General features: G+C 41.3%; 1 protein-coding gene and 1 pseudogene across 3 annotated transcripts in view; one reads left to right on the forward strand and one right to left on the reverse strand.

Annotated features, from left to right (window-relative positions):
- The window catches only part of LOC5518457 (hemicentin-1), a 56,224-nt gene that overhangs the window by 8,027 nt on the left and 35,366 nt on the right, over positions 1 to 12,831 (forward strand). For 2 of the 3 annotated variants that reach the window (XM_048734061.1, XM_048734059.1), the window contains one exon: positions 2,813 to 4,643. The exons of the other annotated variant lie outside the window; for it this stretch is intronic. In XM_048734061.1, coding sequence (XP_048590018.1) covers positions 2,813 to 3,111 — 299 coding nt within the window. In that variant the 3' untranslated portion in view covers positions 3,112 to 4,643. Of the gene's footprint in view, positions 1 to 2,812; positions 4,644 to 12,831 lie in introns of those variants that run through there. 3 annotated transcript variants of the gene reach the window in all.
- Positions 5,134 to 11,869, reverse strand: LOC5500600 (annotated as a pseudogene).

The raw sequence follows: 12,831 nt of genomic DNA on the forward strand, positions 1-12,831 counted from the left end.
AAATCGAGGGCGCACTCTAATGAGAAGTTTCTAAATTGTGTGCAGTTTTTGATTGCCAAGTTTCAGTTCGATCGGATAAATCCTGATACAGATAGAGCGTATTTTGTGAGTCTATGTGTCTTAGTCTCGAGTTGAATCCAGGCAATTAAGCGCAATGCTTTGCCACATTTCACGGGGACTTACTCAGACGCTCGTGGTGCTTACATCTTGTCAAACCTGAGCCTGCTGTATCGAAAACAGCGGAAAAACATTCAAAATACACATTTTATAAGGCTAAAATGATCATATATGAAGCTCAATTTTTCCCGCGAAACCAATCATATGCCGTTCTGGAGACGCCGCATAGCAACTGTCACAGAGGACAATGACCCGGAGAGCTTTATTGCCTCGCAGATTTGTTCGAATGCAGTTTCTGCTAGCAAAATGTGGAACAAAATTTGTTGTTTATATTCAACATCTTGAAAATTAATTTATACTGCCCAGACATAGTAAAGTTCTAAGAGAACAGGGAAGGATCGAGAGGATCGAACGCACTATTGTTTTGCGCGAGCGGCGAGTGACACAGCAGTAAGGGAAGCAATTTCCCACGGACGTAGATTGTGGTCGAGTCCGCGGCCTTGCAGCGGTCATACCCAACCCCTCAATCGGAAACGTCCGAATAAACATCTTCGTAATCGAGCATCATAAAAGAAAATGGCGGCCATATGACGAAAGAGTTACGTCTTTCTATTATGTACCCATACGAGTAAGAGAGACAATTCCTGCCTTTGTTGTATGCTGAATGAAATTTCCCAACCATTTTCATTTAAGTTTTCTGATAATGTATCTTATATAACTTTGAACCATGACAGCTGGCGGGTGCTTTTATTTTTTTTTTCCTTTGTTCTATTTTACTAAAGTTATTAGCGTAAGCTTAATTGGGTACTTATTTTACTTACTTTAATGGGTACCTCTTAGCATATGAAGTTGTATTCACAATGCAAGATGTCTTTGATACCTGCTTTTCTATATCAATTAATTTTGAGGGTTTACATGGATATACATAAGTACTTTAAAATGTTCAATTAAAAATCACAGAAGAGGCTACAGAAGTTACATCATGAATTGGCATTTTTTCAGATAGGTATTGTATGATACCAAGAGAGTATAAGATAAGAGAGGGACACTTTGGTATTACCCGCGCGCCATGTCGATTCCGAATCTGGCTATTTTTAGTAACCACCACCCCACCACTCCACCCCACCACCCCATCTTGCGTAAGGATTTGCTCCTTTTATTTTGTCCTACACCCCCGCGGGTTGCGTGTTGTTGTTTTGCTAACTCGATAGGAATGACAATCGACATGGCGCGAGGGTAATACCAAAGTGTCCCTCTCTTATCTTATGCTCTCTTGATGATACCTATGGTTGCGCAACCCCTCCACTTCCCCCTCAGCTAATTCTGAATACGCGCCTGCTTTAAACGTTTACGTTCTTGTATGTTATGATTATCAGAGATAAAACACAAAACAAAGAACCCGCGCGTTCCTAAGTCGAGATTAGGAAACTAATTGGCTGACTCACTCTTCCGTGCTTGCTCATTTAATTTTTTAATCTGCCTGACGACATATAAATTAATAAACACTAGCTAAATTGAGTAGACTAAGACTAGATATTTATATGGTCTGTCACCACCAACAAAAGTCGGATCGCCATCTTGGATTTCTCCGACAATCTCGCACTTTCCGGAGATGGTGATCGGAAAATTCCGACTGTGAGGTTAGGTATGACCGCTGGGAGTCCGCGGACTCGACCACAATCTACGTCCGTGGGAAATTGCTTCCCCAGCAGTAATATGTGGAGAACTTCTTGTGATAAAACTTCAATCATTTCCTGGGAATCGTGAATTTGGATAGGGAATTTGGTCAATATGCGTCAAACTAGCTGCATGGGTCCACTACTTTGATGGCCATTGTTTTCAAGCTTGAGTATAAAGAATTGGCACGAAACTTTCCTTCGCAACGCAACTTTGATATAGAATATCTCGAAAATGAGAAGTACAAAGACGCTCAAATTTTCACGACTTCATATTAATCTTATATCAGCGGCGTAGCCAGTATTTTTAACAGGAGGGGCCCAAAAGGCCTGTTCAAGGCATTGTCTCTTGTGTTTTAGATAATGTCTCATACATTTACTGTATTTTTGGCTGCTAGAAAGGGGGGGGGCGGCCCCCCTGGGCCACCCCCTGGCCACGCCCCTGTATATGCAATCGACTGTTAACATTTAAAGGCAAGTTGTCTTTCCTTTCGTACCACTCATTAATTAAAAATAAACACAATAAAATAAAAGATATTGAGGCATTTAAAGGATAATGGTCTTGAACATATGCACCCAAACAATGTGATAGGGGCAAATAATAGCTCTGGTTCTCAGGCAAATGAAAATACATCTCAAAATGCCACAAAACAAAATTAGATATACATACATTTTACATCAATGGCCTGAAACATAATGTCAAATCCAGGAGGATACTGGAATTTAAATTGTAAAACTTATTATGGGATACGCACTGAAAGATGAGAAATCCCATCTAGACAGGTTTTGAACAGGCCGAATGGAGCCAGAACAGCAAAGTAAACAATTATAGAATAAATTTGGATTCAGAAAAGACTGTCAGCATTAGCAAGTGGGTCATTAGAAAATCTTGTCCAGTCAAAGTAAGAAAAGAAAAAAAATCCTTATAAATGTACCCACCTTTGCAAAGACTTCAAAATATATTGCCCGCTTTCCATTAGATTCCGTACCCTATTTCTAACCCTCACCCCAACCCACAGGTGTTCAAATTAAGCTGTCCCACGGATCGTATGGTCGTGTTGAGGTGTTCCACAATGGTCAGTGGGGAACGGTGTGTGACGACAATTGGACCATCAAAGAAGGGCGTGTCGTATGTAGATGGCTTGGGTATCGGTCCGTAGTCTCTGTTCATACAGGAGCTCATCATGGGCAAGGAAGTGGGCCGATATGGCTTGATGATGTTCATTGCTCTGGCAATGAGGCTACCCTGTTCTCCTGCAGATTTAGCAACAAGCATAATTGTAGTCACGGCGAGGATGCGTCAGTTCAGTGTAATTAGATAAGGGCGCGGAGCCTGGTACGGACCAAACACCATCATTACTGATACTGTTATCATAACTTTATGACCACCATAATTTTAAACACTATCATAACCATCACCATCACTACATTCGTCACCACAATTATCGTCGCCGTCATCACTATCGCAGTTATCAACATCACCCCCATCGTAGCAAGCGTTTCGCGAAGAATGGGGCGAGCGCAAAAAAAGAGAAGGGAGAGGGAGAGGGGGAAGAAGGAAACGCTTGCAAGCACTCATTGTCTTTTTGACAGCGAAGAGTCTGCGATCATTTTCTGATCGCGGAATTCGAGGCTTCCTATTAGCGAGGCGCGGCTAACGCTGAGTGACATTTCGCAGATTCACACTCACAATTTCTCAAAATAGCATCGCACAAGGATCCACTGAAAGAGTGTTTAACTGGAACAGGGATGCGTTATACAAACAGCTATTGTGTAGAGGAAATTCGTTATCAGTTTTGTCTCTTGGTCTTAGCTAGAATATATTCCAACTTGAGGAGAATTCAAAGAAAGACAACATATGCTCGCTTGTTAACCGTTCGCACCGTCAAGGTGGAATCGTGACGTTTGAGTTGGTTTGGAACTTTTTTGCAGCTTGCAGTTTGGCTCTTTCCTTGTCTATGTAAATTTACGGTAGGTTTCCGAGCCGTGTGCATGAAAAATGTGATGTTGAGATTGCTTTAAGCTCTGCATGTGTGTGTTCGCATCGAAATTAGCTTTTATATACAAAACATGACAACCCAACTTGCGCTCAATGTGATGTCGAAAGTCGCATTTGCAAACTTTGGAATTCTTAGTTTGATTGAAACTCATTGAAACTCCACAGAAACGCTTGCTACGCAGGCTACCCCCATCATCGCCTAATCATCACCACCCCCATCACCAAAATTACTATCACTCAGCTACCAATATCACCATCCAAGGGGGGGGGGGGGGGTTGGGCACTGAAGGCACATGTCCCCTCAAATATTTTAAAAATGTATAAGGAAATGACCAGTAAGGTAGTGGGTCTGTCCCCTGTATATATATCTTAATGCACCCCTAATATTTCGAGGCCTGCTTCGGCACTTCTTTCATCACCACCATTATCACCAATAGTAATGATTGCCGCCACCATTATCACCAATAGTGATGATTGCCGCCACCATTATCACCAATAGTAATGATTGCCGCCACCATTATAATCACTACTACCACCACCATCATCATTAATACCATAATTAGAGCCATCACAAAAAAATTAACCATCATGATCATCATCATTATCATCATCATCATCATCATCAGCGCTATCACCACAACCATCACCAACACTATCATTACCATGGCATAATCATCAGCATCAGCATCATTAGCGTCTCTCAGAGAAATTCTTCTTGAGAGGATATGTTGGAATCAACCTAATTCTATTTCAATGTATTTATACCAAGGTACGATAAGTAGAAAAAAGGTCACTACGTATTCAAACTTATAGCAACTTTAATACTTTAAAATAAAATTTAGATTTTTAAATTGCTTTAATTATTACTGTAAATTTAAATAATGTCACACGAAATATAGAACATACTAATGTAGCATCAGTACGATGTTTAAAATTCCCCTCCCCCCCCCTACGGCTCATACGATGTTTACACCTCCCCTCCCCCCCTACGACTCGTACGATGTTTAAACTTCCCCTCCCCCTACGGCCTATATGACGTTTAAACTTCCCCTCCCCCGCGGCTCATACGATGTTTACACCTCCCCTCCCCCCTACGGCTCGTACGACGTTTAAACTTCCCCTCCCCCTACGGCCTATATGAAGTTTAAACTTCCCCTCCCCCCTACGGCTCGTACGACGTTTAAACTTCCCCTACCCCTACGGCCTATATGAAATTTAAACTTCCCCTCCCCCCTACGGCTCGTACGACGTTTATACTCCCCCCCCCCCTACGGCTCGTACGACGTTTAAACTTCCCCTCCCCCTACGGCTCGTACGACGTTTAACCTCCCCCCTCCCCCTACGGCTCATACATTCAAACTTAGCCCCTCCCCCGGTGTATGAAGTCATGGTGTGAATCCCTTTGGCCTCATCTTCATTTCAGTGCGTTTAAGAGAGTATCTATGCCCCATCCAGTCGGACCAGACCATTCCCCTGGCATAGTAGCTGTGGGCGCCATCTAAATATTCCCCGTTCAGGTTTGAGGCATGACAGCTTGAGAACCACCACGCGCCCCTATATCTAGCTGCGCAGTTCTCGCCGTATTTTTCGTCGTTGTCCTTGTCCATTGTCGAGAATTGTTGATTGTTGTGCCAACCTGTCAGAGAGTCTCTCACATTTCCTGAATAAAAAGAAAAGTCCTATTTTATCCTCATGTTTTAATTTACTTTATCTGCAGCAAGGATAACAATTTTTCTCTAGACAAGGGTACATAGCTGAGAATTGTTAATTGTTGTGCCAACCCATGAGAGACTCTCCCACATTTCGTAAATAACAAGGAAAATTATTATATTTTATATGTTTTGATTTATTATATGCGGCAAGGATAACAATTTTCACTTAAACTTGCAGCAATATTCGTCTTTACTATGATTCTTCTGACAGCCATCTTGAAAAAGAGGCCCCTTTACTAATATCGTAGGTTTCCTGCTCTCTTTTAGACGTATTTATAGCTTGTCCAAGTTGTAAACTTTTGAAATTCAAGATTACTTGTTACAACATTTCCTCATGCCCATACAAGGATAGTCTTACTTGCCTTATTTGAAAAATAATATATTTTTGTTTACATGAACGGTGGTGTAAGCATTACATTTAGCAAATGGTTTAGAGAGACCGTCTTGTTCAGAAGAGGCTTTGAAACTATCATACATTTTCCAACATGGTAATCTGCTACTACGAACAAAAGGTGGTCCCAATCTTTGGTTTAGAGACAAAGTCAGAGGAGGCTTTAAAACTATCATACATTGGTCCCATACGGGCAATTGTTCATACATACAATATTTGAAAAGCTGGCAGATATTAACCATAAATCAAACACCCAAATGGTTGAGTTTGTTAACCAAAGTATAAATAAATGGTTTACCAAAAATGTTCGTTTTTAGAAACGTTACCTACTCGAGATTAGCTAGATAACAATCAACCAGAACATAGCAGGTTAAAGCCGCATAGTCACGACAGGAGCAAAAGATGGCAAAGTTCAAATTGTAAGGTCGTGTTAGCTTATATTCGCTTGATTTTTTACATAGATGTTTCTTGTGTAATATAAAACAAAATAAGCTTGAGTATTTTTTGGTGAATAATCCGTTCTTGAGATATTGCAAATTGTAAGCCTCTTGATTTGTCCGAATTTGCTCAATTTGGTCGAAATTGCTACTTTTTTCATGATTTATGGCAACTTTGCTCAATCACATCTCAAGAACGGATCATCTACCAAAAAATACTAAAGCTTATTTTGTTTTATATTATGCAAGGAACCTCTAGACAAAGCATTAACAAAATATAAGCTAACACAACCTTATAATTTTAATGTTGCCATTTTTCGCCCCTGTCCATTGTCACCAGTTTACTTCCGGAGGTCCGGAAACCTCAACCGTTAAAAGACAATATAATCTATTAGTAACAGGCCATCCGTTCTAAATCACACCCTCATAGAAACTTTCAAAAGGCACACTGCTTTCACAATTTTGAAATATTTTTTTTGTGTCCGTTACATATGAAGAAAACGTTGTCATTTTGGGGGTCTGGTACCTAGGAATCTTTCCAGAGGCTTTCTTTCCAGAGGCTTTCTCTATTGACTAAAGATGGTCACAGTCACTGTTTTTCTCTTCAAATTACAAGTCATAAAGTTTGCTTATATGGAATTGTCGTTTGGCAAAAACGACAATTTTTTGCTAAATTTTCTTGATATGAAAATCATCGGAGATTTTCGTAATCGACCGGAAGTAAACTGGCGACAATGCGGCTTTAAACTGGAGAACAAATAATTGTTTTTATTCTTTATCGAATATCAATAAAATTCAATCGTCTACGAATTATGGTACTTGAAAGTGTATTTCAGGACAACATAAAACTGTAAAAAGGTTAGCGGTGACAATGGCGGATCGAGGACTTTTTTAAGGGGTGGGGGTGGGGGATGGGGATTGGTGAATGCAACATTAACTCGGGGGGCTGTCATTCGACAAGAAAAGTAAGAGTGAAAGAAATGTTCAAATAAAAGGTAAACTAATCTAACCTTAGCTTACCAGTGAAGCCTCCCAACTTAATCCGGTACATGTCGGTCTCCCCTGCGATCGAGAAGGAATGGTACTAAGCGTATCTCGTCTCCCCAGCATCGGCCTCCATGTCCACTCTCATCTCGTTAGGAATTGCATTGGTCAGCCTGTGGATTCGGTCCAGTCCTAGCCAATGCTCTCCCTGGAGATCACCAAACCCGTTTTTGTACTCGGTCCAGTTTCGATAGAAGTCCACGGAGCCATCTTGGCGTCTCTGAAACACGGTCCAGCCACCCCCGAGGGTTTTCTGGTCACAAAAGACCTAGAAATTGCGGTCTTAAGATTACTACAACTAATCTAAGCAATATTACTGATATTTGGTGGTCTGATTAAAGAAGTTTGTTTTCTGAATCCAGGACGACTATGCCAATAGCCATTGTGCCCAATGTAAGTAAGGGCGCAAACCGAAGAGGGTGCCTATTCCAAACTTCAAGTCTTTTGTATACTTGTTGTCTTTATTTAAACTATCAAATTAGAAAACCTAATTAATCATTGAACAATAAAAAATTAAACAAAGAAAACAATTAGGTCTCAGTACGTGTCTTTCATTGTTAGATAGCGGAGACGTTTGGGGGGGGGGTCTGATTAACTAAATACCGCACAAAGTTTTCGAAAATACCACAATTCCGCAGAATAAAATCAGAAATATTGCATACCGCCCAATATACCGCCGTTTAAAAGCAAAATCTCGCATCTTGCAGTGTTTTGAAATACCGCATCACCACATGTTTTTTGCTCTTTTACCTAAATCGCGTACAAAAAAAGCCAATACCGCAAACCCCAACGTCCCTCCCCCCTTAGATAGAGTTAGATGTGGGTGATTGCACGCAAGCCACTTAAGCCATCTTAAGCTTTAAACTTGCCAACCCCTATTTAATATGGACTCTATGGAACCTGGAATGCGCCTTGTCCGTCTGGGTCCACTGCGTATACACCGCTCATATTCCCAAGGCGCGAAGGAACATCTGCACAGTTCTTAGGGGCAGGAAGACCGTACAAGTCAGCCCTCAAGGCGATCTCCCCATGCCATTCCTTAATCACGAACCGTACAAGTCTTGCCTGTATGACGACTGGAAGGTCGTGCAACACCACAGTGTCCCTATCAGAGTTGCCTGTGAATTCCTAAAAAGATGAAAATACTTGAAAATCTGCTAAAGAGGCTACGTCCAGCCGCCACTTTATTGTCATCTTAGCAAAGTTCCAAGGTGTAAGAAAGCATCCATAGTGTGCGTTTTCCTATGGAGGGTCAGATATCTCCATAGGCTGCTTTGAAAAAACTTTTGCGGTATGTTCGATTGGATTCGTTAGATAAAGCATTTGATTTTATTTATAGGTTGTTCCTTTGAGATTTCTTTTTTATTGTCTATTTTTTCAATATAAACAACGAAGCAGATGAAACAAGCAGGGCCGTAGCAGGGGGTGGGGCACTGGAGGCACGTGCTCCCCCAAATATTTTCAAAACATTATAAGGAAATGACCAGTAAGGGGCATGGCCGTGCCCCCCAATATTTTTTTAATGTTTCTGTATTGTGCCCCCCCCCTCAATCTTACGGGGCTTGTCACGGTTCTGACAAGTCAATAGTTTTTTGCAGTTTTCCGAGCTTTGAAAATAGCCCTGCATGATTGAAGAGTTTTGGTAAGTAACACTCGATGGGACGACCCTTACGACAACCGAAGCGACGGGTCGTTTCACCGTCGTCAGAGATAGAACTGGTTCTAAGGGTGGTCCCTTTTTCTATTTTTTCGTAAGGGTCGTGAGGATTTTTTGGCAGACGACTGTTACGACTATATGAACTTATGGAAGCTTAAAACGAGTAAATATATGACTTACGTGTGGGTAAGAAGTCCAGGTGACATTGTCTAAGCTGTAGTGAAGACCATAGCGCGTCACCCAGAAGTTGACATCAGGTTGAGTACTATGGTAAGGCAGCCCCTGTGTTGCCACTTTCAAGATGGTTTTCGCATTCAGCAGGTCGACTTGGAGATATTCGTCAGCTCGTGACGTCATTGGCCGCCAGCAGCCCCAGGTCACCCCCACATCGTGCTGATTGTACAGTCGACCATCGTTGGCCATCCAGCCGGCGCTCTTTGTAGAACTTGCAGTTATTTGACTATCCAATACTTGTGATCGATTTTGCATGCCAAGTGAAACGACTGTTGAAAATGATAGATTTAAGAATTTGATATTTGTGATCGATCTCACATTCAAACTATTACTAATGATGAAAATAAACAAGCGCCGTTGACATCATTGTGAGAGTTTGCACAATCCAGTGGACGAGGTATCTATGTTAGACCAAATTTAATGCAGACAAATTCTGTATTTCATCAAGTACATACCCCTTTCACAGCTTCTTCCTGTGAATCCAGAGGAACAGGTGCAAGTGTAGTTCCGGCCGTCTTGTGTATTGTTACAAATACCACCATTACTGCAGGGGTTATAGTCACACGGCTCTAGACAAATTACCAAAACCACCTTTAAGATCATACGTTTTTAAGTTTGATATACTGTGTGTGACTTTCCTTGTACGAACTTCATTTTATTGGACTGGTCAGTTGTTCTAGCGTAAGGAATGCCGGTAAGGTTCTTTAAGCAATGACTCCTTATACCCGTTTTATATTGAGCTATACAATAGTTGAGCAGTATTTGTTTAATTTTACTGGCGAATCAATCAGTCTCTCAAAAAGCCCCATAAAAGCTCTCGGAAAAGCCGTTCTATCTGACGTAGCACTCGTCTAAGAATAGGGAGATCGGCTTCTCCGTTTTTCATGCAACTCAGCTCGGCTAACTAAACTCGGCTATCCCAGCTCGTCTAACTAAACTCGGCTATCCCAGCTCGGCTAACTAAGCTCGGCTATCCTAGCTCGGCTAACTAAACTCGGCTATCCCAGCTCGTCTAATTAAGCTCGGCTATCCCAGCTCGGCTAACTAAGCTCGGCTATCCTAGCTCGGCTAACTAAACTCGGCTATCCCAGCTCGTCTAACTAAGCTCGGCTATCCCAGCTCGTCTAACTAAACTCGGCTATCCCCAGCTCGGCTAACTAAACTCGGCTATCCCAGCTCGTCTAACTTAACTCGGCTATCCCAGCTCGGCTAACTAAACTCGGCTATCCCAGCTCGTCTAACTAAGCTCGGCTATCCCAGCTCGTCTAACTAAACTCGGCTATCCCAGCTCGTCTAACTAAACTCGGCTATCCCAGCTCGTCTAACTAAACTCGGCTATCCCAGCTCGTCTAACTAAGCTCGGCTATCCCAGCTCGTCTAACTAAACTCGGCTATCCCAGCTCGTCTAACTAAACTCGGCTATCCCAGCTCGTCTAACTAAACTCGGCTATCCCAGCTCGTCTAACTAAACTCGGCTTTTTTCCGTCTTTCAAGCAACTAGCGCCTGTTGAGCAGGCTAGGTTTCCGTGTATTGCATGATTATGTTGGAAATTCATTACGTACCACAGGATGATATTCCGATAGGACAGACGCACGTGAATCCGCCATTTGCAAAGTCGGCTTTGCACATCTTCTGACTCGGACATGAGCCAGCAACGCAGTCATTCTAAGAAAGATGACAGCACGGAAGACAAAAGTGAAAATGCTCTTATATTTGTTGAAAATTGAGCGCCAAAATATTTTTCAATAAAGCGAAATGGCCAGTAGGGGCGTGGCTGTGGTCCCCATATTTTCTTAGTGTTTCTGTATCGTGCCCCCAATCTTTTCAGGCCTGTTGCAGATCTGTTCAATCTGATATGTAGTACGTAATGTAGGTAGGTAATGTGTCAAAGAAGACCAAAACCTGATCCTCTACAATTAACCGGCAAGTCGTTTAAACTTCATTTGTTAAAACGAATAAACAAATAAATATTATCAGTTAACGGGCGATTTGGAGTTTACATTGAAATCCATCCCTTTTTCTGCATTCCTTAATTACATACATTTTTAGAGATAAATTGAGTGAAAATTTATGCATTTGCAAGTCTCACCATTATTTCAGTGTAGACGCTGCCTGGTTCATCAATTAAGTCCTCGGGGTGTTGAAGATGAGTTGAAGTACTTGTCACACAAACTTGTGTCGCAGGGAAATAGCTGAATGATTGACATGTGTCACTCATGAAGCATTTCACGTTGCACGTCGTCTCTAAGATCCCAGTGAAACTGGACTCGTTGTGATTTCTCAGATACTTCCCGGTTATAGGGTCTGTCAGTTTTACTATTTTACAAGAGTCAACTTCATGGAAAAAAGAAAGCAAAAAAGACAATATTTTACATATCTATCATTCTGTAAATTGGCATTATTATTAGGAATCGGTTAGATTTGTAATAATGTAAGACGCATATTTCCAGTCTTTTCGAAATAAATGTAAACGCGTAAAACCAAAGGCAGCCCAAGGCTACTGTCAGTAATTTATACAAAGGTACCGTATGTATGGGAAAATTAATATGTTAGCGAAAAAATACTTATCGTGAATAATAAAACTAGAGACCATGTAATATTGAGTTTATTTAAATTTTGACGATTTTCAGTAGAGCGACTTTGAGGCTACGAATTGTAGTCATAGAGCTTATTGCAGGTTCTCGGTGGATGTTACGTAATCTACCGGAAGTAAACTTGCTCGATTGCTGCCAACTTTGTCATTGTGTTCAACCAAAATAACTCCTCTTACGCTTCAGGGACGTTGGGCTTCAGGGGGTTGGCCTAGGGGGCCCGGGCCCCCCTTCTAGCAGCCAAAAATACAGTATATGTATGAGACATTATCTAAAATACAGGACAAAATGACTTGAAAGTCCCTTTTGGACCCCCTCTTGTTAAAAATCCTAGCTAGGCCGCTGTGCTTTATATCAAAAGTCGTATCAAACGCATCCGACATATTTTTCCCTGATCAATATTTGTAAGCGATCATTTGGCTTGCTAGATTGTTTGCTTGCCGCGCCTTTTAGCTGTATAGTTAGTCCGTTTGTATGGGGGAGAGGAGGGGGTTTTTGTTACTGACTCGCGTCAGATATCAAGTTCCTTATCACTAAAAATCGAGGCATAATTTTTATAATTGAATTCAGAGGAATATGTTTGTATACTAGGAATATTTGTTGATAGTGAATGCTCGGAGATAAATTTGGAGATATAATAGAGGTGTTCCCATCAATCCGTGAAATAGTTAGTGGTACAGTAGGTTTTGACACAAAATAAAATTCCAAATGATCTCTTGTTTGCTTTTTTTCTTGCTCTGTAGAGTTAGTACACACCAACTATTAGTTAGTGTTTCACGGATTAATGGAAACAGTAAAGGCAATATGTTTTTCCCCTTCAAAGGGAAAAGCATTAAGGGATGCTGCCACGAACAAAAGCCCAATAAAAATGAACAGATTTGAGTATAATACAAGATACAATAACATTGTAATTAACAATTCGACACAACTGGTAGTTTCAAGTAAAAAGCCAGAATTTGAGGCCTTCAAGTC

The sequence above is a fragment of the Nematostella vectensis genome, chromosome 11, assembly GCF_932526225.1.
Source record: "Nematostella vectensis chromosome 11, jaNemVect1.1, whole genome shotgun sequence".
Classification (NCBI taxonomy): Eukaryota; Metazoa; Cnidaria; class Anthozoa; order Actiniaria; family Edwardsiidae; genus Nematostella; species Nematostella vectensis.